At 36.4% G+C, this 25,607-nt stretch overlaps 3 protein-coding genes across 7 annotated transcripts in view; 2 read left to right on the top strand and 1 right to left on the bottom strand.

Moving 5' to 3' along the window:
- The window catches only part of DNAAF4 (dynein axonemal assembly factor 4), a 69,423-nt gene extending 66,862 nt beyond the window's left edge, over positions 1 to 2,561 (top strand). The window contains exon 10 of one of the 2 annotated variants that reach the window (XM_042941952.1): positions 2,531 to 2,561. The gene's annotated coding sequence lies outside the window, so the exon portion shown is untranslated. Of the gene's footprint in view, positions 1 to 858; positions 898 to 2,530 lie in introns of those variants that run through there. The other variant, XM_042941951.1, reaches the window with a different exon arrangement.
- Positions 2,562 to 5,659: 3,098 nt separating this feature from the next.
- Positions 5,660 to 12,833, bottom strand: CB3H15orf65 (chromosome B3 C15orf65 homolog). Its single transcript, XM_042941961.1, has 2 exons — positions 12,485 to 12,833; positions 5,660 to 6,150 (listed from the first exon to the last, which is right to left on the bottom strand). Exons 1-2 carry the CDS (start codon positions 12,500 to 12,502, stop codon positions 5,803 to 5,805), a joined length of 366 nt encoding a protein of 121 aa, XP_042797895.1. The 5' UTR covers positions 12,503 to 12,833; the 3' UTR covers positions 5,660 to 5,802.
- A 140-nt stretch (positions 12,834 to 12,973) lies between these two features.
- CCPG1 (cell cycle progression 1) overlaps positions 12,974 to 25,607 on the top strand; it is a 42,085-nt gene continuing 29,451 nt past the window's right edge. For 3 of the 4 annotated variants that reach the window (XR_006203571.1, XM_042941954.1, XM_042941956.1), the window contains exon 1: positions 12,974 to 13,064. The gene's annotated coding sequence lies outside the window, so the exon portion shown is untranslated. The remainder of the gene's footprint in view (positions 13,065 to 25,607) is intronic. The other variant, XM_042941957.1, reaches the window with a different exon arrangement.

Genomic DNA, 25,607 nt, shown 5'->3' on the forward strand with positions numbered 1-25,607 from the left:
AAAACAGTATGGTACTGGCACCAAAACAGACATATAGATCAATGGAACAGAATAGAAAGCCTAGAAATAAACACACACTTACATGGTTAATAAAGCTATGCCAGGGAGGCAAGAATATGCAGTGGGAAAAAGAAAGGGTGTTTAACAAATGGTTTTGGGAAAACTGGACCATTTTCTTACACCATAGACAATAATAAACTCAAAATGGACTAAAGACCTAAATATGACACCTAAAGTCCTAGAAGAGAGCACAGGCAGTAATTTCTCTGACATTTTTCTAGATATGTTTCCTAAGGCAAAGGAAGCAAAAGCAAAAATAAACTATTGGAACTACATGAAAATAAAAAACTTTGAATAGCAAAGGAAACAATGAACAAAACAAAAAGACACCAAACTGGAGAAGATATTTGCAAATAATATATTCAATAAGGGGTTAATACCCAAAGTATATAAAGAACTTACACAACACAAAAAAACAAAACAAAAAACAAATCTGATTAAAAACAGGCAGAAGATATGAACAGACATTACTCCAAAGACACAAAAAAGATGCTTAACATCACTCATTGTCAGGGAAATGCAAATCAAAATCACAATGAAATATCACCTTACACCTGTCAGAATGGATAGTATCAAAGAGACAAGATGTAACAAGTGTTGGTGAGGCATGGAGAAAAAGGAACCCTTGGGCACTGTTGGTGGGAATCCAAACTGGTGCAGCCACTGTGGAAAATGGGTGGAGGTTACTTGAAAAATGAAAAACAATTACCATATGACCCAGTAATTCCGCTACTATTTACCCAAAGAAAATGAAAATAAGAATTTGAAAGGATATATGTACCCCTATGTTTATTGCAGCATTATTTACATTAACTGGAATGTGGAAGCAACCCAAGTATGCACTGATAGATGAATGGATAAAGAAGGTATGGTATGTATCTACAATGGAATGTTACCCATAAAACAAATGAAATTCTGCCATTTGCAACAACATGGATGGATCTAGAATGTATAATGCTAAGTGAAATAAGTCAGTATAAGAAAGACAAATACCACATGAATTCATTCCTACGTAGAATGTAAGAAACAAAACAAATGAACAAAGGGAAAAGAGACGAAAAACAAAAGTCTCTTAAATATAGAGAACTGGTGTTTGCCAGAGGGGAGGGAATGGCTGAAATAGGTGAAGGGAATTAAGAGTACCCTTATCGTGATGAGCACTGAATAATGTGTAGAATTGTTGAATCACTATATTGTATGCCTGAAACTAATATAACAGTGTATGTTAATTATTCTGGAATTTTAAAAATGATAAAAAATAATTAAAAAAGTAAAATAAAAATGGAGTCACTTGCCCCCATTGCTGCAAATCAGGATATAATTGCAAGAATCTGAACTTTAACCAGTCAATCTGGAATTTTCTGATCAGCACTAGTGAGGTAAATTGCTTGCTAGAACCCCATGCTTCCCCCAAAGGAAGGTGACCTTGCCTGAAACAATTCTTCTTTCTCCTTTTTTTCTTTCTTTCTTTCTTTCTTTCTTTCTTTCTTTCTTTCCTTTCTTTTTTTTTCTTCTTCTTCTTCTCCTCCTCCTCCTCCTCCTCCTCCCCCTTTTTTTGTTTATAGCTTCTTTGCCCCACCCTGTTTCTGCCTATAAACATCTTCCATTTTGTTTAGCCTCTCAGAGCACTTTTCTGCTGGCTAGATGGGATCCTGCCTGACTGTTAAATAAAGCCAGTTAAATTTTTCAAGTTCACTCAGTTGAATTCTGTTTTTTAACACATAGAATCAGAACAAGGAGAATTAGTTTGAATAGAATGTTTCATGGCATCATGCATCCAATTGTACACAACAGGCTTCCTCTTTCCTATAAGGTTTGTTTATAAACCCTAAGGCATACCTCACTGTAACTAACTCTCCAATAAAACCAGGTTTATGCTTCAGATAATGACCACATTACCAGCATCTTCTCTTTGTCATTACCCATAGTTTTTGAAATGTAATTCCCCTTTCCAAAATGTTTTATTTTTTAATTTATTTTTTTTTCTAAAATGTTTTAAAGGCATATGATGACCCTATGGCCATCTTAAAATAGTCTTTTTAAGGAACTACTTTTGACAGTATTTATACTTCGTTTTATCCTTTTTATGACCTAATAAACATGTTTTTTGTTTAGTAAACAAAAAAAACAGTACAATAATAGAAATAGTAAACTCAATAATTTTTAGCTATTATACATGGTAAAAACCAATCAACTTATTTGTTCAAATATATTTATTAGATTTTTGATGGGGTAAACTAGATTTCTGATAGTCTTTTAGTTTATAGCTAAAAGAGAGGCAGACCTAAACTTACTGATAAAATATTACTTTGGGAAGATAAACTTCGTTTTATTTGAAGCTGAGAGCTCATGCTGTATTTGCAGTAATGATGAGTCAAGAAATGGAAGTGAAATGTCAACAATTCTGATAATCATATAAAGGTAGGAAAGTTTGCCTAAAGTATATGAGTTTTTGTTTTTGTTTTTTCAGAGCCAGGGAGGGGCAGAGAGAGAGAGGGAGAGAGAGAATCCCAAGCAGGCTTCCTGCTCAGCACGGAGCCTGATGTGGGGTTCATCTCACAACCATGAGACCATGACCGGAGCCAAAATCAAGAGTCCAATGCTTAACCTACTTAGCCACGCACGGGCCCCTCTGAATTTTTTACCTAATGTGTTTAAATATTTTCTACAAGAATGAGTTGTTCAAACTGTTTTCTGAAATGAAATCCTTCTTTTTGGAAAAATTACAAACTCGTTTGTGTTTGTTTACTTATTTGTAAAGTAAGTTACAAATTTGTGTATTTGTTTACTTACTTACATTTTAGCATATTCCAAAAATGTATTGCTTTTTGTTGTATATCTCACAAAGTGGTGAATTTCACAGTCCAAACTCTAAAGCTTCTTTTAAGTTGTTTGTATCCAGATTCTAAATATACTATAAGCTGGTGAATAATTCTGTATATTGTCTATCCATGCTTTTGATTTTATACAGTTTAGTTTTTTTAGTCTATATTAAAGAAACATTACTCTGTAGTTGTCTTCAACTACATTTTATCTTTAGAGCTGATTAGTACAGGTCAGTAGTTCACAAAAAGTTATCCCATCAGAATACAAATAGGCTATATTATCCTATCTTTTAAAAAATAACCTTTGGCCCCATATGTCTACTTCCGGCTTCCAGTCTATTTCTCTGTTCAGTTTACAGCAAAACTACTAAAAAGTACCACTTCCATTTTTTCTTAAACCTATTCCATTAAAGTTTTCCTTTCTGTGACCTCACTAAAACACTTCTCCTTGAGGTGACTAATGTTCTCTGCATTGCCTATTTGTACCTTCAGATCTCAATCCATGTGTTACCTCTCAAGATAATTTCACACAGCTGGCCTCTTGAAACAAATCCTTTACTTGGCTTTTGGGCATCAGTTTGCTAATTTCTTCCTCCTTCACTAATCACTTCTTGATCTCATTTGTTTATTTATATTCATTCCCATGATTTCTAAATGTTGGAGTTCCCTAGAGTTTAGTCCTTTGGTCTCTTTTCTATGAATACCTTATAGTCTTATCTGGCCTCATGATTTTAAATAATATCTTCGTGTGGATGTTGTTCAAATTGATTATATTCAACATGGGCTTCTCCCTTGAACTCCAGACTACATGTTCATTTGTCTCACAACAGCTCTACTTTCCCCAGAGATTCTCTTCACTTCCTTCAGGGGTTTGGTCAGACATCAACTTATCAGAGACCTTCCCAGACCAGTCTACCAAAAATAACTCCTTGCTTAAGCACTCCCTTTCCCCCAACCCTGTTTTATTTTTTTCCCCATAACATTTATCACTTGGCATATTTTATATATATTTATAGGCATACATAAATATTTACGTGTAACTATGTATACATAATTTATATATGTACATTTATACATGTATGTAAATGTAAATATATGCCTATATATATATGTACTTACACACATATATATCTATACTTTTTTTTGAGAGTATTTACTTATTCTGAGAGAGAGAGAGAGAACGAATCCCAGGCAGGCTCCACACTGTCAACACAGAGCCCAACATGGGGCTCAAACTCATGAACCGTTAGATCATGACCTGAGCCAAAATCAAGAGTCGGCCACTTAACCTACTGAGCCACCCAGACACCCCTCTATATATATGTTTTTGGTCTCTTTTTCCCTACTGGAATTTACCAGAATCTAAGCTCCATGAGGACATGCTCTTAGTGCCTAGAAAATCCCTGGACTTTAACAGGCACTAAATGACTATATAGTGGCTATTCCAGACAATGTGCTTGATTCTGAGATACTCATCCTACCTGAGAATTTTAGCAACAAACAAAAAAGGGCCTAACCACCTGCTATAGTAAGAATCTTTAGGTTAATATATAGATTCTAAATTTTTAAAAATTGACTTCACTTGCCACAAATTGAGTACCTACAGTGAAGGGGGAAAACAGGTTGTATAGATTTTGTGGAGAAAAGGCAACTAAACTCAAGTTTTTTTAAAATTTGCAGTATTCACCTCAATATCTTGTCCAATGCCCTGATTTTTGGTGTTTTAGAGGAGGTGAACAAAACTAATTTTTCTTTTTGTTTATGTCATTATCAAATAAGTTTTGAGGTGTTTGGAAAAATCTTATGAGGCAGAGTTTGAACTATTTTCTCAAATCAAACCATTTTTTTTATAAATAGAAGATACAAATTTCTGATCCCCTAGCAACTCAAGATTATTTTTTAATTGATGTTAATATCCTGAATCTGACACTAATAGGGAAAAATAAGCAGTGATTTTTTTCATTAAAGGTACTCAGACTCAAGTGTGGTTTCAACAGATGGCAGCTGAAATAAATAAATCTCTGTATACAGTGGAATTACATAGTTTAAAGAATAGTCTGTCATCCACCACTGCTTACACTTTGTTAAGGATATATCAAATTATTTGCGTTTATAAAAAAGTACCGCATCTCTTACATCTTTGTACTTCTACGTATTGCTTCTTCTTCCTCTACTGATCTTTCCTTTGATTTGGTTTTACCTTTTCCAGGATGCTTCTCCTGATGTCCTTGGTCTCAATTTGAGCAATTCTGTCTTTGTGTCTGAAAGACCTTTTGCATAATTTACATAAATTATCACATTTTATTAATTTGCTAATCTCATTCCTCTAAAATATTACTCATTGAAACAATAAAGGGACTGTCTTTTATTTCTGTGTTCCATTTGCATTAGTGACTGTCATTAGCAAGTGTTCTATAAATACCTGCCAAATGAATGAATGAATAGCAGGTCCTCTCTTCTACCGGCCTAGCAGTGGAAACTAACATTCCCCCAGGTTCTAAGCCATTAGTTGAAATAACAGAAAACTGGGAAATTACTGGTCAGTCTTCCTTAATTCAATTTTTTTTCTTAGTGCTCCTGTGTTCCTTTGTCTTGTTAAATATATTCAGTGGACACGTGAGATCCTTAAAGCCTTTTGAAACTTTTGGAGAATATGTACTAAATAATGTACTAAATGTGTCTACTTTTTATTCTATTTTGTACTAAAACACATCCACCTTTTATTCTATTTTGAACACATTTTAATTTAAGAAGAAGTCACTGTCATTCAGTTATCAGTTCAAATGCTTTATTTCTTAAAAGTTTTCTTTTAACTAATTCAAATGCTTTTCTAGTCCAAATTTGGTATTCTAGCCTTAGATTTAGAACTCACTTTTCCTGAGTATATTTTCTCTTAAATATACACAGGAATATATTTTCATAGAGTGTGTTGAAAATTAGGAAAATCAAGTGTTCTGGTTCTGTCAGGTGCAGTGTTTAGAGTATTATTTTGATAAAATCCAGTAGCTCTGATATGGCTTGAAAATACTTGTTCCTTTGGACTATAATTGCAGGGAAAAAACTGTGGCATAGGTAAAAATTCACCATAATTACTTGAACTGGTTTTGTACATAATCATCTTAGGTTTTGATAGTGAGGTAGCTGTATGGAGTGTCTTTGGGTCCAACATACATGAAAACACAGGATTTCCAGGGTTCACACAAGGGGGAAGTTGTTCAGGTTTCATTTCTGTGTCTGAATTTGAAGCTGAAGCACTTTTCTTGTCCTAAAATATAAAGATATAAAATTATTGTCAATTATAAAATTTTTGGGGAAAAAAACCCCACCAAAATTAAACTTAACACAATAGTGTCTTATACCACTCATAAAAATTAACTCAAAATGAATGAAAGATTTAAATGTAAGACCTAAAACCATAAAGCTCCCAGAAAAGAACACAGGGGAAAAGCTCTGATTTAGGTCTTGGCAGAGTTTTTAGATATGACGTCAAAAGCATAAGCAACAAAAGCAAAACTAACAAATGACACTGCATCAAACTAAGAAGCTTCTGCATAGCAAAAGAAGCAACAGAATGAACAGACAGCCTACGGAATTGGAGAAAATATTTGCAAACCATATTGATAAGGGGTTAATATCCAAAATATACAAGGAACTCATACAACTCAATAGCAAAAGAGAATCTGATTAAAAAATGAGAAGATGACCTGAATAGACATTTTTCACACATAAAACACACAGATGGCCACCAGGTACTTGAAGAGGTGTTCAACATCATTAATCATCAAAGAAATGCAAATTAAAACCACAATGAGATATCACCTCACTGTTAGAATGGCTAGTGTCAAAAATATTGGACAATATTGGAGAGGATGTGAAGAATAGGGAACACTTGTGCACTATTGGTAAGAATGTAAATTGGTGTAGCCACTATAGAAAATAGTATGGAGGTTCCTCAAAAAATTAAAAATTGAATTAACATGTGATCCAGCAATCCCATTTCTGGTTATATATCCAAAAGAAGTGAAAGCACTATCTTGAAGAGATCATTTGCACTCCCATGGTCATTGCAGCACTATTCACAATAGCCAAGAAATGGGAACAATCTTAAGTGTCCCATTAATGCATGAATGGCTAAAGATGTAGTATACTATACTCTCATGTATACATACACACATGAATATTAATCAGCCATTAAAAGGAAGGATTCGGAATCCTGCCATTTTGGACAATGTGGAAGCCATTATGCTAAATGAACTAAGTCAGATAAAGAATACTAGATTCTCACATATATATTAATCTAAAAGTTTAGAAAAGTCAAACTCATTGAGGGGTGCCTGGGTGGCTAAGTTGGTTGAGGGCTGACTTGGGCTCAGGTCGTGAACTCACAGTTCATGAGTTCAAGCCCCACATCGGAGTCTGTGCTGACCACATGGAGCCTGCTTGGGATTCTGTCTCCTCCTCTCCCCTCCCCTGGTTGCTATCTCTCTCTCAAAAATAAACCTTAAAAATTTTTTTAAAAATAAAAAGGTCAAACTGATTGAAATAGAATAGTGATTGCCAGGGGATGGGTGATGGGGGAAAATGGAGAGCTATTGGTCAAAGAGTACAAACTTCCAGTTATAAGAGGGATAAGTTCAGGGGATCTAATTACAGAATGGTGAGTATAGTTAACATTACTATATTATATACTTGAAAATTGGTAAGAGAGATTTTAAATGTTCTTGCCACAAAAATAACCTTAATTATGTGAAGTGATCATCAAGATAAATAAACATTAAAAAAATAGATGTACTTGTGACTGGTTATAATCTTGAAAAATAAAAAGGCGCTACAAGTTGAAATTAACCTGAGTTAAAATCTTTTCCTCATAATAACATCCTTAAAAGCTACCTTTTTATGTAACAGTACTATAAATCATATTCAATCAACTTTTCAGTCAACTATTAATGTTCTACTTGAAGAGAGCCCTTAATAAACTTTTTGGAAGTATTTTTCTGTGAATAAGGGATTTAAAAATCTGAATCAAGTTTAGTGAAAACAGCACTGGAATGCTGGGTCTGGCCTCCTGGACTTGCCAGGAACGTGAGAACCTGGGTAAGTCTGATTCTCTATGCTTCAGTTTCCTGCTTGTAAAATAAGAGAGCCTGGATTATTTGTTCTTTTAATTATCATCTAATGACTCCATTTATCCCACAGAACTTGTAAAGTTTGTAAATTTATAGTTTATAAAATGAGGTAGTATCACAAAGTAGTATACTATGTTCTCATGCTGTGCCTGTTTTAATGACATTCATAAGGCAAAGTAACTTTTCAGAAGAGCTTCTTTAAATAATTTTGAGAACTCTTGGATCTTCCTGAAAATCCAACCCAAGAGCACTTGTTTTGCTGCTGTATTTGAATAAAGGGAAAAGCCTTTTTCTTACTGTAAATTTCCCTGTTGCAAACATAGGTGTTAGAAATGAAATTGCTGGTCTTTTTTTTTTTCTTCTTAAGTTCTCCAGGTTAACTATTCATTTTTTTAAAGACTGATACTGTAATTGACAAAGGTCTGAAGTGTTTGGTTATTGTTCTATTGTCTTGGTATCTTGAGCTGAAAGACTTTATATTTGGCCTCAGAAAAACTTCATTGCTCAGTTCTTGGGAATTAGAACGTTATTTTATGAATATTTATCTCATTGGAACCTCCAGCTACTACTGACCCAGCCACCTTTAAGGCCTGCTTCTTTCTTAACTTGTCTCATCAGGAACAAAATCTTAGTAGTGCTTTACTACCTACTAATAACATGGAGAAGTTATCTGAAACTAGAAGTCCTTTATCCATAGTAGTGTTCTCTTGTACAGTCCTTCTCTTACTTTTGTGTACATATGAAATACACAGGAATCTAGTTAAACAGTAGATTCTGACTCACGTCTGGGGTAGGGCAAAGATTCTGCATTTCTAACAAAGTCCCAGGAGATGCTTAAGCTGCTGATCCCTAGATGATGTTATGAAAGTTGTGGCTAAGCCATAGTGAGGAGTTAAAGAGGCCTCTGGGAGATAGGCAAAGGAGTGTGGGTAGAGAGAGGGCCATAATCATACCTGCATGGCTTATTTCCCAACAGACTAGTTGGGAAACTTGCTACTTGTGTACCTTCTGCTTTAAGAGTTGTAAAGAGCACCTCTTAGGCGTCACCAGTTCTGTGTTCTGATATTAGCACTAATAGCTAGATGACTGATGAAATTATTTTACAAGGATTCAAGTTCCTTGTCTATAAATATAAAAGGAAGGAGCTGGATTAGATGGTTGTTTTCTAATCTGAGGACTCAGATATCAGGACCCTCCAAATGTAGCAATAGCAACTGTTAAAAAACAAAATTCAACAAGGTAAATTTGAAGATCTAATTGGCTTTATTAAGCAATTCATGAATCAGGTAGCATCCCATCAAGTAAGTGGTGGGTAGCTCTGAGGAGTGGTACAAAATGGAAGGTTTTCATAGGAAGGATAAGTTACTAGCAAAAGAAAAGATTGTTTCAGGCAAGGTCACCTTCCTTTAGGGGAAAGGACAGAGGGTTTTATCATGCAGATTACCTCATTTTCCTTTGGGGGAGGGAGAGGGTGAACCAAGGTGACAGATCACCTGATTGGTGCTGACTATAAAATTCCAGATTGATTGGTTTTAAATTCCTCTTATGGAGTGGCTTAAACTGCAATTAAGTCTTGGTTTGCTATCCTGGGGGCAAGTGATTCCACCTTGGCCCCAGGTTTTCTTTTTAACAGATCTAAGTGATTTTGTTATTCAAAAAGCATAAAGGGATATGCATATTTACTCATGATAAGGCCCTTTATTTGTGACAAGTTAATAAGTTATAATAAGTTAATAAGTATGTTCTATTATCTAAATAGGCAAAAAATTTTGGTAGTTTAAAAATATAAAAATAAAAATATTTGGCAGCTTCTGGAACATGTAAGATCTAAATCCTTCCAGATAGGAAGTTACATTATTATATCTAAATAACTTCATGGTAGTTGACAGGGTACTGTAACTCTGATTTTTAAAGGTTGTGTTAAATAGCAGATTGTTTATGTATCATCTATAAATTAATAAAAAACAAAACAAAATTGCCATAGTTCCTGTGGTTATGGAGATAAAATGAAATACAATTGAAGTGATATAAATGGAATCAGTTTTTATCATTTCTTTCAGATATACCTCAGTGCATATGGATGATGTTCCAGAATTCAGTTCTAAAGTTTACAGGTTAATAACACTACATTGTACAGTCCTTCTCTTAACTTTTATGTACATATGAAATACACAGGAATCTGGTTAAACAGTAGATTCTGACTCAGGTCTGGGGTAGGGCAGAGATTCTGCATTTCTGTATAGTATATATAAACTGTATAGTACAGTTTACTAATACTTCATATTCATAATTTTTTTGAGAGAGAGAATCCCAGGAGAGAGGCAGAGAGAGGGAGAATCCCAGCAGGCTCCACTCTGTCAGCACAGAGCCCCATGAGGGGCTTGATCTCATGAACCATAAGATCATGACCTGAGCTGAAATCAAGAGTCAGAGTCGGATGCTCAACTGACTAGGCCACCCAGGTGCCCCAGTATATTCATAATCTTGTAGGAAGCTGGCAAACCTAGAAGTAGACCTCATCAGATCTTGCTACTTATTCTTTGTGACACTGCATATTAGTGTTTTTTAAAAATATCACAGTAGACTGGATAATAGCAAGTCACCAGAATCCTATGGTATCTCAACAGGTCAGCTTTTCTCAAAATGTGTAGGTTTCTGGGGGTGCCTGGGTGGCTCACTTGGTTAAACCTCTGACTCTTGATTTCAGCTCAGGTCATGATCTCCTGGTTCATGGGTTCGAGCCCCAAGGCGAGCACTATGCTGACTGTGTGGAGCCTGCTTGGGATTCTCTCTCTCCTCCTCTCTTCCCCTCCTCTGCTCATGCTTGCTCTCTCTTAAAATAAGTAAATGAATTTAAAAACATTTTTTTAAAAAGTGTGTAGGTTTCTGGAGCACAGGAAAAGCTTCTTAGTTGGAAGGCGGCTGCCCTGTAACTTGTAGGAAACAGTAGCAACCCTAATATACTTTATGGACACCCAGTCAGGTTGCCCATAGCAACCTCAGTCACAGAGTACTCTTTCATCAAATCACCTGCTACTAAATTCTGATCATTGGCCCAAAATATAATACAGAAAACCAAATCCAGTCAAACTAGAAGACAAACTTTGTTGGCATAATTTGTACCACACAATCTGGAAATGTTAAGTGTCTACCTAAATCTTTTTAGACTTCCAGGATAATTAACAAATGTTTATAGACTTAGAAACAAAATACTCAAGGGGTGCCTGGGTGGCTCAGTCTGATTCTTGACCTCTGACTCTTAATCAGTCTAAGCAATTGACTCTTGATCTCTGCTCAGGTCATGATCACATTTGTGAGATCAAACCCCAAGTCAGGCTCTGCGCTGACAGTGTGGAGCCTGCTTGGGATTCTTTCTCTTCCTCTCTCTCTCTCTGCCCATTCCCTGCTGTCTCTTTCTCAAAAATAAATAAATAATCTTAAAAAAAAAAAAAAAAACATTCATGGCTTTTACTTTATTCATGGCCTCACTGTAGTTTTCTTATTTGGGTTTCACCCTCTTCAAATCTGATATTCTTAAAATATAGAGTTCAAACTAGATACAATTAAAAACATACAGCCTCATACAAAGAATAACAAAAGGATTATTTTAAATGCTCTGCCAGGTTACACAGCAAATATTACTTAAGGATAAAAAGGTTAATTAAAATTGTAAATGATTTTTCTAAAATTGTCTTAAAATTACACTGTGAAATTGCCTTGAAAAGAATAAAAATCTATAGATAGATAATAGCTTTCTCATTAATGTACTTTTCAGTCTCCCCTGGAATTACAGAAAGTCAAGCCACTGTGACTTTTCAAAGTTCTTCATTATAAACACATGCACATTTAAAAAAAGATAAGTCATTGAGATAATGAAAATGCCCTTTATGGAAGCTGTAATTGTAAAATTAAAATTTGTGTTTTCTTTTTTGGTGTTGTGTCACAAGTGATGTTAACTAGAGCAACACCAAAAGCAAACGAATAAAAAAACCCTCCAAAAGTCAAATTTTGGGGTACCTTTTTCTTTCTGCCCAGGCCCATCATCTCCCTTGTTAATCTTTTTTTTTTTTTTTTTGCCACAATTGAGGGACAAAACCTTAACTTTAACCTTAAACCTTAACTTTCTACTGCTTCCACCAACAGTAAATACAAGGGCAACATATCCTTTTTTTGGTCCTATCCCTTTTGAACAAGGCACAGTGTAAGAATGTAAAATTAACAAGGTACATTTTTCTCATTTACAGCCATCACCGCAGTTTGCAATGGGGTACGAGTTGCATAGCATCCCCAATCATTTTTATATTTTCAGAGGCAATTCTGGCTCAATGCAATGCACAATTACATCTGTATAGCCCAGTGGTTGCCTAAAAAGGTGTGTTTTTTTTTTTTGCGGGGGCGGGGGGTGGGCGATGCTCAAATTTACAGCAAGGAGTACCAGCGGTCAAAAACATTCAGCTCTCTGCCCAAACCCACCCAGTCGTACTCGGTCATTCTCGGTATCTTCCTTATTTTTTCGGCAAACGTAGTCTTTCCCCGCAGCGGATGGTAAGAAGACCAGCGAGCATCCAGGGGACGCGGCCTTTTACTACATCCAGTTAAAGGAGCGAAGAGAACGTGATCCGCTCGCTGAATCAGTATGTACCAACTAATCCGCCTAATCCAGGGAGTAGCTTTCGGGGTGAAACCGCGAATCCTTTAGAGCGGTCAGAGCAGCCCGTCTCCTTAGCAACCGGCCGCGGCGCCTCTCCAGCGCCGGGGCCCGGATGTTGTGAGGATCGCTGCTGCCCCGCCTAGCTTCCTGCAGCCTGGCAGCGGCGGGCTGCACTTCTCTTCGGGAGTCGTAGTTCTTCCCTCCTCCGGCGCCCGACATGAGGAGCAGGCGGGACTACGAGTCCCGGCATGCGTTGCGTCGCTCCGCCGGCCACCGCCTCCCGGCTGCGGACGCCTGCGAGCAGGTTGTTGTTTTTAAGAGAGGCGTCACTGTGCTCGGAGCTGTGACCGCCGCCACCGCGACAGTCAGCGCAGTCGGGCGGAGGTGGCATTGCTCGTTCAGGTACGGCCCTGGGCGGATTGGGACCCCGGGGGAGGAGTAGCGGCCACCGGTCCGGGCCCTGACCAGCACCCTCTTCTGCCGGAGGCAGAGGCGGGGTCTTCTGTGAGGCTGGGGCTGCTCGGACTGGGGTCTGCTCCGGCGGGGGCCGACTCCTGGAGCCTGGTGTGTGCAGGCGCGCGCGTGGTCTCGGAACGCGAGTCCGCAGCCCCCCGGGCCTGAGCCGGCCTTTGAGGCGTCGGGTGGCGAGGTCCTGCAGCCTCAGATGCCCGCTGGCAGACCCGAACGGCGTGTCCGGGGCGTGGGGTAGTTTATAACCCGGGGGACACTCCTTCCTTCACCGGGCTGGCTTGGGGCGCTTCTCTGTCTTGATTGTTGAGCATCCATATGGTAAGATGTTACGTGCGTCACCCGGCCGGGTTTTTCATTCGGTCCATCTTTTTTGGTGACGTTTGAGCCCCGTGATGCCAGGAATAGAAAGATTAAATATTAAATAATGCGGCTGAGATTTCTGCTTATACGCCAGGCTGACAGTGGTCAGATATCCTTTCTTACTTACCCTCTTCCCCATCCACCAACCCACTGTAGTATGGTCTTCCTAATGGATAACTCCCCTGTAGCAGCTGTCCACACAATTCCTTGTATGCGTTACATATTTATCTCTGTTTAATGAATCCAGCTCTGCCATTGGGAGCGCCAGTTTTAATGAACTCAGTCAATTAGGGTACTTTGTTGAGTGGGTGAAATTTGCACTGCTTCACAATTGCTTTATGTAGAAACGACGTGAGGCTCTCTTGTAGCAAGAAAGGTAACTACTTGAGTCCTGCGAATTTTAGATTTGCCTCCTCCGCTAAGGTTACATCCATTGGATAACGCTTGAAATCCTTGTTAGTGCTTCATAGTTTAAGGTTTGAATCTTATTAGGTCCCACATTTCTCAGAGGGATCTAATTTATCCCACCTTAAACGCTAGTGTGAATGGTTTACTATTCTTTGCTGAGCTCTCATCGTAAAGTTGAAGGACGGGAGTAAGGTATTATTTTAAGCGTAATTTTTAACCCTTTACACTAAGAATAGGATTCTAATTAAAGAAGCAATTAAAAAATCATACTCATAATATTCAGGGGTGTGGGAAATATTACTTTTTAAATGAAAACAGGTTAGAAAATAGTATAATTCTAATTGTGTAAACTGTAAAGCTAGAAGTGATCAGAAATAAGCTCAAAGGATAGTTGTAACAGTGAGTAGATGGTGAAACTACAAATGACTTTTTCTTTATACTTTCTGGTATTTTCCAAATTTTCTATGGAAAAGAAATTAATTAAGCAGCAATTCCAGTTAACCTTTTAAACATTACTTTAAAAAGCAAACAAGGAACAACAAAAAACATACACAAAGCTCCTGCTATTGCATCCACAGACTATATGAGTAACAATTTGAATGTAAATTATTTGTGCAGAAGGGGCGTTAGGTGGATTAAAAGGAAAAAAACCCCTCACATATGACAATAATTCTTATTATTTGTACATGTCATCTTTTATTTTTAAATCTATTTTCATTTTGTACAATAAAATCAATGACAAAAATGCTTAGTCTTGCGTTAAGGCAGTACAATCTTGATTATTCCTGTAAATCTATCAGGTGACAAAAGATGGGCATACTAATCTGAAAAGATCTGGAGATAGGGAAAATTTGAATTTATTATCTGTAAGCATTTGCCAGTGGAAATAAAGAAGTTAAACAGTAACAAAATGTGGGCTTTTAAAGCTTGTTTTCATTGAATCACTTTGAGTACCATGTTTAATATGTCTGATATTTTGGATTATGCTTACTTTTGTTTTATTTTCTATTATGGATATGTCTGTTATGCATGGAAAAGAAGCACATTATTTAGCCCACATTTGGTTTTTTGTCATAAGGAAAGGGTCACATTGGTCTTCTATAGGAATATTCTATCTATGTTTGCAATGATCAGTCCTGAAAAATTGAGATTTAACCTCAACTCCAAGTGTCCATTAACTGTTAATAAAAGATCCATTCTAAAGCTTTTTGTTTTTCAAGCTATAGTAGTCATATTTTATTTTCTTAGATTGTTGTTCTTTGGAGCTTTGCTTCCTCCTCAAATTCCAAATCCTTTTCACTATTTTGTACTTTTTAATTTTGTATATTTTGTGTATTGTGTTGCCTCAATATCTTACTAGATATTTGGGTCCATGTACTGGACATAAGAAACATAATTGATTAACATGTTTGAGTTACTAACTGCTTCCACGGTACTGTAGTCTAGACTGTGTAGTTGTATTCTTATCCAAGTTAAATAAACATTTAAAAAAGCTAGGTGAGTATGAACTGCTAAGATCCTAGAGCAGTAGTTTCTGACATGTAAAGAACATGGACACAGCAGCAAGGCCTGTTAAGCCCAGGATATCTTAAAACAGAAAATGCAGACTCATCTAACAATGCAGAACTACTAGAGGCTGGATTGTTTGCATGTTATGTGTGGTTAGGTGAGGAAGTTGCCATAATGTATGTGATAACTTCTATTTTCAAGAACTTCCTTGTGGCAGTTTTACAGTTTTGACTAGATTAAAACAATTTAGAGATATGAATGTGTTTCAAAGGATATGTCCAGTGTATTGCATCAGATAAACTTGAAAAAAGTTTACAGTTTGAGTTCTAAGATGAAAGTTAGCCCTATAATGTGAGAAGGATTGCAGTTAACTGGTAAGTTTAGGGATTTTCTTTTTTTAAAAAAGGGCTTCTGGTGTGTGTTTAAAGAAGGGCCAGTAGGGTTTTCTGAAGGAAGTATTAAAAAATGAGTAACGTGAGTCAAAGATTTTCCTCCTTCATTACAGTAAATCAGAAATCTAATTTTTCTTTAGTGTTCGTCCATAAATCACAATCCTAAAACCTTCTAGTTCATGTTACCAATGTGATGACATGTAAAAAGAGCATTGGATTGGGAGTCAGGATGTTTAATGATGTTGAGCACATAATTTATGAGTCTCTTTTGTTTCCCTGTGTACATTGTACATAATAGCTGGTTGCCTTACTTCTTAGGGTATTTGTGAAGATTAAATCAGATATGAAAAAGACATTACTTTGTAAGTGGCAGAGTGATCTATGCATGCATAGTATTATTGGTCTACATAAAGTAACATTTACATAAAAATATATTATGCATTTGAAGTGTGATGATAATGTGATAATGTATTTTTTGACAGGGAAGTTTGATGGAAAATGTCAAATGGGGTATTACTTTGATATTTTGGTAGAACTTTTGGCTTTTTCTAGGTTGAAGGAAACCTGGCCCTTGTCCTGACTGTGACTTTGCACTCTTCTGCATTAAAGGTCCTGAAACTTTAGTGTGCTTTTATGGTTGGGCTTTTAATTTTGGTTTTGATTTTTTTTTTTTTTTAATTGCACATCATATCATTCTAACTTCTAACAGTAGGAAGTGGATGTTTTTAATGTTCTAAATGTGTTTAATGTTCTAAAATGTTGGTTTAAGTTGATTTCATAACAGGCTCATAACAGTGAGCTTACACTGTATATGAAATCGTAGGTCCTCTGAGAGATACATTGCATGTGTAAGCCTTGGTCTTTCAGAAATAGTTTACAGCTTAGACACCTTCTTGGGAAATCAGTGCTGCCTATTATAGCATCTGACCCTTGAGATTAACTTCAGTAAGATGAACATATAGAATATTAAAGCAAAAAAGTCTTTTAGAAACTTTTTAAGGACTGTAAGTAAATGTATATGAAAGTGAAAGGCAAAGAAATACATTATGTATCCTGGGTTGGTAACAGCTGTTTATATGATTAGTTGATAAGTCAGTATCTTTACTAATACTTTCTAATATTACTACTAAAAAGTAACAATGGATGTATATTTAATTCTATATTTTTTAAAATGGAAAACAAGAAAAGTGTAAAATCCCTTTGTTTTTCATAAAATTAGGACAAATTAAAGAAAAAGTATAGATATATGATGAATATTTATTTTTTAACAAGCAAAAATAAATTATTTTTTAAAAAATTTGAGAATAAAGGAGAACAAAAAGACAAAACCCAACAGTTTTATTTATGTATTTATTCATAAAAGGGAAAAAGGGGCCACCAGAGGCTCATGGTCCCCAAGTGAGTATGGAGCCTGGTCAAGTTTATGTATTTATTGGCTCTTTTGGGCTCTTCCAGAATTAAGATATAACAATCTCAGATTTTTTTCTTAGAATGAGAATACTGGTGAAGGGAATGTTTACATGCTAACAGACATCTTAATTTCATCATAGTGTTTGAAGTTTGAATTCATAATGTTTACCTCATTTCAAACTTTTTATCAAAGATGTGGCTTCTTTTAGATTGAGGCAAAAATAGAATACTTTTATCTTTGAATATGGCAGTAGTTGCTTTTGTTTCCCTGTTTGAGGGATGTTACATCATAGAAGGAAATTTGTGAAGAAACTGTGTATTGATTCACTTCTTAGAGAATTTATTTTCTAGATCCAAAGGTTAATCTGCTGTACTCTGCTGTATGTAACAGTGTTGGTGCCTCTTTTGGGTGTGGATAATGTGAAATTACTACTCTGTTCTAGATTTTTTCCCAGATACCTATTTTTAGTGATAGATTTCAGTGTTTTAAATGAAATTCCATTCCATTAGAACTAGGAGAGGGTTACTTACAAAGATCGGTTATGTTTATCTTTGCCTCCACTCACATGATGAATATAGTAACCAAGAGTCAGGGCAGCCATAGGACCCACATCTTAATGGTGTAATTATTGCACTGTGGACTCATCAAAGCCCTGAGTAATACTGTCTTCTCTAGTGTCAGTTTTCCACAGTAAACTTCTTATACCTCAGATAGTAAACATTTTTCTATGACTCCCTTAAGCCCTTTAACTTGTTTTGAAGAAACTGGTCATCCAGAAGATGATTGGATTTGTATCAGTCATATACTATGCTTAAAATTGGGTTTGTCTTTTCATTTTAAAAAAGCGTTTATTTTCTGCTGACTATAAAGGTAATAATGGTCATTGAAAATTTGGCAGATATATTACATATAATTTTAATTTTTAGATTTGAAAGATACTCTGAAATTTTAATGCCGCACATAGGTTAATATAAATAGCATTTTGTTATACATATTATTCTGTCTCGCTTTTTTTAATGATACCTCTCCATGCCAAGGCATGTTGATCTACTCAATCTTTTTTTTTTTTTTAAATTTTTTTTTTTTTAACGTTTATTTATTTTTGAGACAGAGAGAGACAGAGCATGAATGGGGGAGGGTCAGAGAGAGGGAGACACAGAATTGAAACAGGCTCCGGGCTCTGAGCTGTCAGCACAGGGGCCCGATGCGGGGCTCGAACTCACGGACCGCGAGATCGTGACCTGAGCCGAAGTCGGCGCTCAACCGACTGAGCCACCCAGGCGCCCCTCTACTCAATCTTTTTAATGGCTGTGTTAATTATAGATGCTACAGATTTTAATTTTAATAAATTCATTCTTGGTGGGCATTTTACTTTCTAATTTTATATTGTAAAAATTACTCCGTCAACCATTCTTACACATGTGTATATATATATTTTAATTTTTAAACAAATTTTTAAATGTTTATTTTTGAGAGAGAGCTTGTGTGTATGTGCACACACAAGTGGGTGAGAGGCAGAGAGACAGAGGGGGACAGAGGATCTAAAGCAAGCCTGGTGCTGACAGCAGAGAGCCCCATGTGGAACTGGAACTCACAAACTGTGAGATTATGACCTGACCCAAAGTTGGAGACTTAACTGACTGAGCCACCCAGGTGCCCCTTGTGTATATATTTTCATACTCATGTTAGCATTTGTGTCAGATAAATTCCTAGAAATGAAATAAATAGGAAATGAAATGGAATTGGTGGGTCACAGGTTTTCTGCCTATCAGTGAAAGGAGGGGCGCCTGGCTAGCTCAGTTGGAAGAGGATGCGGCTCTTGGTCTCAGAATCATGAGTTCAAGCCCCACATGGGATGTAGAGATTACTTTTAAAACTTTAAAAACATCACTAAAAGATAACAATATACACTTCCCCTGTGTGCAATGCCTATTTCCCGATATCTTATCCAACCTACTAACCTGTTTAGTCTTTTGTTAATTTGTTAGGCATTAAAATAATCTTGTTTCTCTTTTTACACTACTTTATGTGTTTTAAAAATTGCTTGAGCATGTTCCTTGCTAAATTTTCCACTCAGTGCTTTAACCTTTTTTCTTATTGGTTATTGGTGCACTTGAAGTGTTTTGAAAACTCTTGCATACATGTCTCAGATATTTTCCCAGTATATCATTCATTTTTACATATAGTTACTTTTGGCAAACAAGTGTATATTTTTATATAATTTCCTTTACAATTTCTGGGTTTTGTGTACAGCTTAGAAAAAGATAATCTTTTTTTTTTTTTTTTTAACATTTATTTATTTTGAGACAGAGGAACCTGAGTGGGAATGGGCATAGAGAGAGGAAGAGAGAGAATCCCAAGTAGGCTCTGCACTGTTAGCACAGAGCTGTATGCGGGGCCCAAACTTGTGTGAACTGTGAGATCATGAGCTGAGTTGAAATCAAGAGTTGGATACTTAACTGACTGAGCTACCCAGGTGCCCCAGAAAAAGATCATCTTTACCTCTGGATTATAAAGCTGTTTTCCAATTTCTTAGATTCTTTTTGTTGTTTCATTTTGTACATTTAAATATTTAGCCCTATTTTACCAGGTGGTCTTAAAAGTTTTAAGAAGCTGTATATTAATAATGCTTATCTTTTACAAGGGAAACAAAAGATGACATTGAAAGTCTTTTGTAACATCATGTTTATGAACGTGGAGATTGTGTTCCTGAATGATGCAACTTGGCAAAAACTGAGTTTTTTCCTTTGGGATGCAGGATAGGGAGAACAATGAAATTTGCTTTCTTTTTTAACTTGGAAATATTTTATATGAAAGTGGCTGTATTTCTGCATCTCTTTGATCCTCTACCTTCTACATCAACAGTGGGAAGCTTCTGTGCTGTGTTGTGAGCATCCAGAATGATAGCCAGCACTTAGTTCCATATTCAGAATTGCCTGTCAAATTTTTTGTTCCTTGATGCTTTTGGAAAGCCACTTAGTTTTGGCCTTTGCTTGCTGAAAATACGTTGCAAGATTTATCGGCTGTAACAATTTAAAAGTCCTACAGAAACTTCGTCTTTTCCTTTTTCTTTTCTTTCTTTTTTTTTTTTCTAAGTCTTTTTCAAATAAAAGTTTTTCCTGACCATTCTAGCCAGTAAGCCTTGAAATCAACTTCCCCTAGGGTAGTACTTCTGCTTCCCATAGCACAAAGGCTTACTGGCTGAACTGGTCTCCTAAGCTAGGTTTATTTATTGCTAGAATTTGGGGACCAAAATGAAGTCGACACTGTAGATGGTAAAAGTGTAAACTGACCCATCACTTAAGGTTAGACTACTTTGAAAAAAGAAAGCAAATACAGTGGAGAGTTCATTCCTCCCTATGAACCTATTGAAGACTACTTAGTTCCTTAAAGAGATTTCTCACCATCTAACTACAGAAATATTTATGTCAGTGTAACTTTTTAAAATGTGAATCTGCCAAATTACCATAAAGTATAGTGACAGAACCATCTTTATTAGACACTAAAAGCCTTAGATGACTTTTTTCTTGCATCACCCTTTTTCATTGATGATAAAAAAACCCATCAACAACTTAAACATCCATTAATAGGATAATAAACTATGATAAATATAACACTACATTTTTTAGTCATTAAAGTCATTTTTGAATAATTTTTAAACATTAAGAAGTTTGTTAAACAGCTAATTGGAAAGAGTAAAGTAGGATACTTTTTGACCCCAATGCTTATATAAAATGTTTGGAAGGATGTATCCCAGGTACATTTAAAATTTGCAGGTATTTTCAGACCACAATACTATGAAACTCAGAATCAACCACAAGAAAAAAATTGGAAAGACAACGAATACTTGGAGATTAAAGAACATCCTACTAAAGAATGAATGGGTTAACCAAGAAATTAAAGAGGAAATAAAAAGTACATGGAAGCCAATGAAAACGATGACACCACAGCCCAAAAGCTCTGGGATGCAGCAAAGGCGGTCATAAGAGGGAAGTATATAGCAATCCACGCCTTCCTAAAGATGGAAGAAAGGCCACACATATACAAACTAACCTTACACTTTAAAGAGCTGGAAAAAGAACAGCAAATAAAACCCCAAACCAGCAGAAGACAGGAAATAACAAAGATTAGAGCAGAAATCAACGCTATCAAAACCAAAACAAAAGAACAGATCAGTGAAACCAGGAGCTGGTTCTTTGAAAGAATTAACAAAATTGATAACCCCCTAGCGAGTTTGATCAAAAAGAAAAAGGAAAGGACCCAAATAAATAAAATCAAGAATGAAAGAGGAGAGATCACAACCAATACTGCACAAATACAAACAGTAATAAGAGAATATTATGAGCAATTATATGCCAATTAAATGGGCAATCTGGAATAAATGGACAAATTCCTAGAAACATATAAACTTTACCAAAACTGAAACAAAATTTGAACAGACCCATAACCAGTAAAGAAATCGAATTAGTAATCAAAAATCTCCCAAAAAACAAGAGTCTAGGGCTGGATGGCTTTCCAGGGGAATTCTACCAAACATTTATAGAAGAGTTAACACCTATTCTAGAAATGGAGGAAAACTTCCAAACTCATTCTCTGAGGCCAGCATTACCTTGATTCCCAAACCAAAGACCCCACTAAAAAGGAGAGCTACAGACCAGTTTCCCTGATGAACATGGATGCAAAAATTCTTAACAAGATACTAGCCAACCGGACCAACGATACATTAAAAGAATTATTCACCATGATCAAGTGGGATTTATACCTGGGATGCAGGTCTGGTTCAATATCCGTAAATCAATCAGTGTGATAACATCACATTGATAAAAGAAAGAATAAGGACCACATGATCCTCTTAGTAGATGCAGAGAAAGCATTTGACAAAATACAGCATCCTTTCTTGATAAAAACCCTCAAGAAAGTAGGGATAGGAGGATCATACCTCAAGACCTATGGCTAATATCATCCTCAGTGGGGAAAAACTGAGAGACGGTCAGGAACATGACAGGATGTCCACTCTTGCCACTGCTGTTCAACATAGTATTGGAAGTCCTAGCCTCAGCAATCAGACAACACAAAGGAATAAAAGGCATCCAAATCGGCTAGGAGGAAGTTAGACTTTCACTCTTCTCAGGTGATGTGATACTCTATATGGAAAACCCAAAAGACTCCACTAAAAAACTGCTAGAACTGACCTGTGAATTCAGCAAAGTCACAGGATATAAAATCAGTGCACAGAAATCAGTGGCATTTCTATACACCAATAATGAATCGGCAAAAAGGGAAATCAAAGAATTGATCCCATCTATAATTGCACCAAAAACCATTAAAAAAACCATAAAATACCTAGGAGTAAACCTAACCAAAGAGGTGAAAAATCTTTTTTTTTTTCTTTTTTCGTCATTCCAAAGGGATTTAACTCCGTGGTCTGTTAAACGAAGTTGTCCAATGGTGATGGAAACATCAGTTTCAGAAGATCCTCAACGCCTTTTCCTCCTCCATGTTTATAGTATTGGGGGAGAAACCTAACTGCATTATTTGCTGAGCATTTATTATTATTATACCATTTTATAATTATACCGTTATTATTTTTAACGAGAGGGGGTTCTTTCCTGATCCTTTGTGGGGCATCCTGAAAACTGAAAGCAGGGAGAGAAATTACTTTTAGTCTGCTTTATTGTTGCATGAGAAAAGCTGAGAGAGTGAGATCCAGAAGCTGGAAAATTAATAAAGCAAAGATTCTCTCTTGGGCCTCAATTTCACTTCGGTGTAAACTACTGTAAGGTATATATTATCCATGGATAACAACACTGAAAACTATAGAAAGCTCTTGAAAGAAATTGAAGAACACACAAAAATGGAAAAAATATTCCATGCTCATGGATTGGAAGAACAGATGTTAAAATGTTGATACTACCCAAAGCAATCTACATATTCAATGCAATCCCTATCAAAATAACACCAGCATTCTTCACAGAGCTGGAACAAACCATACTAAAATTTGTATGGAACCAGAAAAGACCCCGAATAGCCAAAGCAATCCTGAAAACAACAACAACAAAAAAAACCTAAGCTGGAGGCATCACAATTCTGGACTTTAAGATGTATTATAAAGCTGTAATCATCAAAACAGTATGTTACTGGCACAAAAACAGACACACAGATCAATGGAACAGAATAGAGAACCCAAAAAGAGATCCATAAACGTATGGCCAACTAATCTTTGACAAAACAGGAAAGAATATCCAATGGGATAAAGACAGTTTCTTCAGGAAATGGTGTTGGGAAAACTGGATAGTGACATGCAGAAGAATGAACCTGGATCACTTTCTTACAGCATATATAAAAATAAACTCAAAGCAGATGAAAGACCTAAACGTAAGATAGGAAACCATCAAAATCCTTGAGAAAGCAGGCAAAAACCTCTTTGACCTTGGCTGCAGCAACTTCTTGCTCCACACGTCTCCAGAGGCAAGGGAAACAAAAGCAAACATGAACTATTGGGACCTCATCAAGATAAAAAGCTTCTGCACAGCAAAGGAAACAATCAGCAAAACTAAAAAGCAACTGATGGAATGGGAGAAGATACTTACAAATGCCACATCAGATAAAGGGTTAGTATCCAAAATCTGTAAAGAGTTTATCAAACTCAACACTCAAAAAACAACCCAGTGAAGAAGTGAGAAAGAGACATGAATAGACATTTTTCCAAAGCCAAGACATCCAGGTGGCTAACAGACACATGAAAAGATGCTTAACATCACTCATCATCAGGGAAATAAAAATCAAAAACACAATGAGATACCACCTCACACCTGTCAGATGCTGGTGAGGATGCAGAGAAAGGAACCCTTTTGCACTACTGGTGGGAATGCAAACTGGTGCAACCACTCTAGAACACAGTATGGAGTTTCCTCAAAAAATTAAAAATAGAACTACCCTACAATCCAGCAATAGCAGTAAGTATCCAAGTGATACAGGTGTGCTGTTTCTAGGGAGCACATACACCCCAACATTTATAGCAGCGCTATCAACAATAGCCTAAGTATGGAAAGAGCCCAAATGTCCACTGAAGGATGAATGGATAAGATGTGGAATATATATACAATGAAGCATTACTTGGGAATCAAAAAGAATGAAATCCTGCTGTTTGCAACAACGTGGATGGAACCAGAGTGTATTATGCTAAGTGAAATTAGAGAAAGAAAATCTCTTCCACTCATGAATGGTGGAATTTAAGATACAAAACAGATGAACATAAGGGAAGGGAAGCAAAAATATAAAAACAGGGAGGGAGACAAAACACAAGAGACTCTTAAATATAGAGAACAAACTGAGGGTTGCCGGAGGGGGCATAGGTAGGGGGATGGGCTAAATGGGCAAGGGGCATTAAGGACACTGGTTGGGATGAGCACTGGTGTTACATTAGGGGATGAATCACTGGATTGTACTTCTGAAATCAATGCACTGTATGCTAACTAACTTGGATATAAATTAAAAGTAAAACTTAAAAAATGAAATTTGCAGCAAATATAAACTGTATGTACCACCACTGTTGAGGAAGATATTCTTTGCCTGTTCCTTTTATTGCCTTTGTACACGCTCTTTTTGCCTGAAATACCCTCCCCATCTTATCTGCATGTTTTGCTTCTGTTTGTACTCATCTTGCGTTTTGCCTAATCAAAACCTGTTTCGAGCCCCTAAATGATAATATTTAAAACAAAAGGATTTAGAACAGTGTCATATAGTTGATGTTTAATAAATATTTGCTGAATGAACGTGAATGAATGAATTTATCTTGTTGCCAGAGGGCTGAAGCAACTTATTGAGGTAGACAAAATAGAAGAAGGTAACACAGGTAGAAGAGAAAAATGAGACAGAGCATAATGGTAGGAAATATGAAATGGAACCAGGGATGAAGATATTCCTCTACTCAAAATATACATTATGAGGTCTATATTATTTACCAAGGCTAGGTATCAAGAGGGAAAACTCTTCAGTTACTGAAGCCACCTGTTCAGGATAAGCTCAGTTCTTCTAACACTAAAGTCAGAAATTTCTACTGATCTTTTTTGTGAAGAAGATGCTTGAAAATGTAGTGAAGTATGTGCTTACTAACAATTTCAAGGAACAAGATAGTGAGTTCAGTAGGACTTTTTTAAAGCGACTCTTGGGGCGCCTGGGTGGCTCATTCAGTTAAGTGTACAGCTTTGTTCCAGGTCATGATCCCATACTTCGTGGGTTCAAGCCCGGTGTTGGGCTCTGTGCTGACAGCTAGGAGCATGGAGCCTGCTTTGGATTCTGTGTCTCTGTCTCTCTGCCCCTCCCCTGCTTGCACTCTGTCTCTGTCTTCCAGAAATAAATAAATATTAAAAAACTTTTGAAAAAAAAATAACT

This window comes from Panthera leo, chromosome B3, assembly GCF_018350215.1.
Source record: "Panthera leo isolate Ple1 chromosome B3, P.leo_Ple1_pat1.1, whole genome shotgun sequence".
Classification (NCBI taxonomy): domain Eukaryota; kingdom Metazoa; phylum Chordata; class Mammalia; order Carnivora; family Felidae; genus Panthera; species Panthera leo.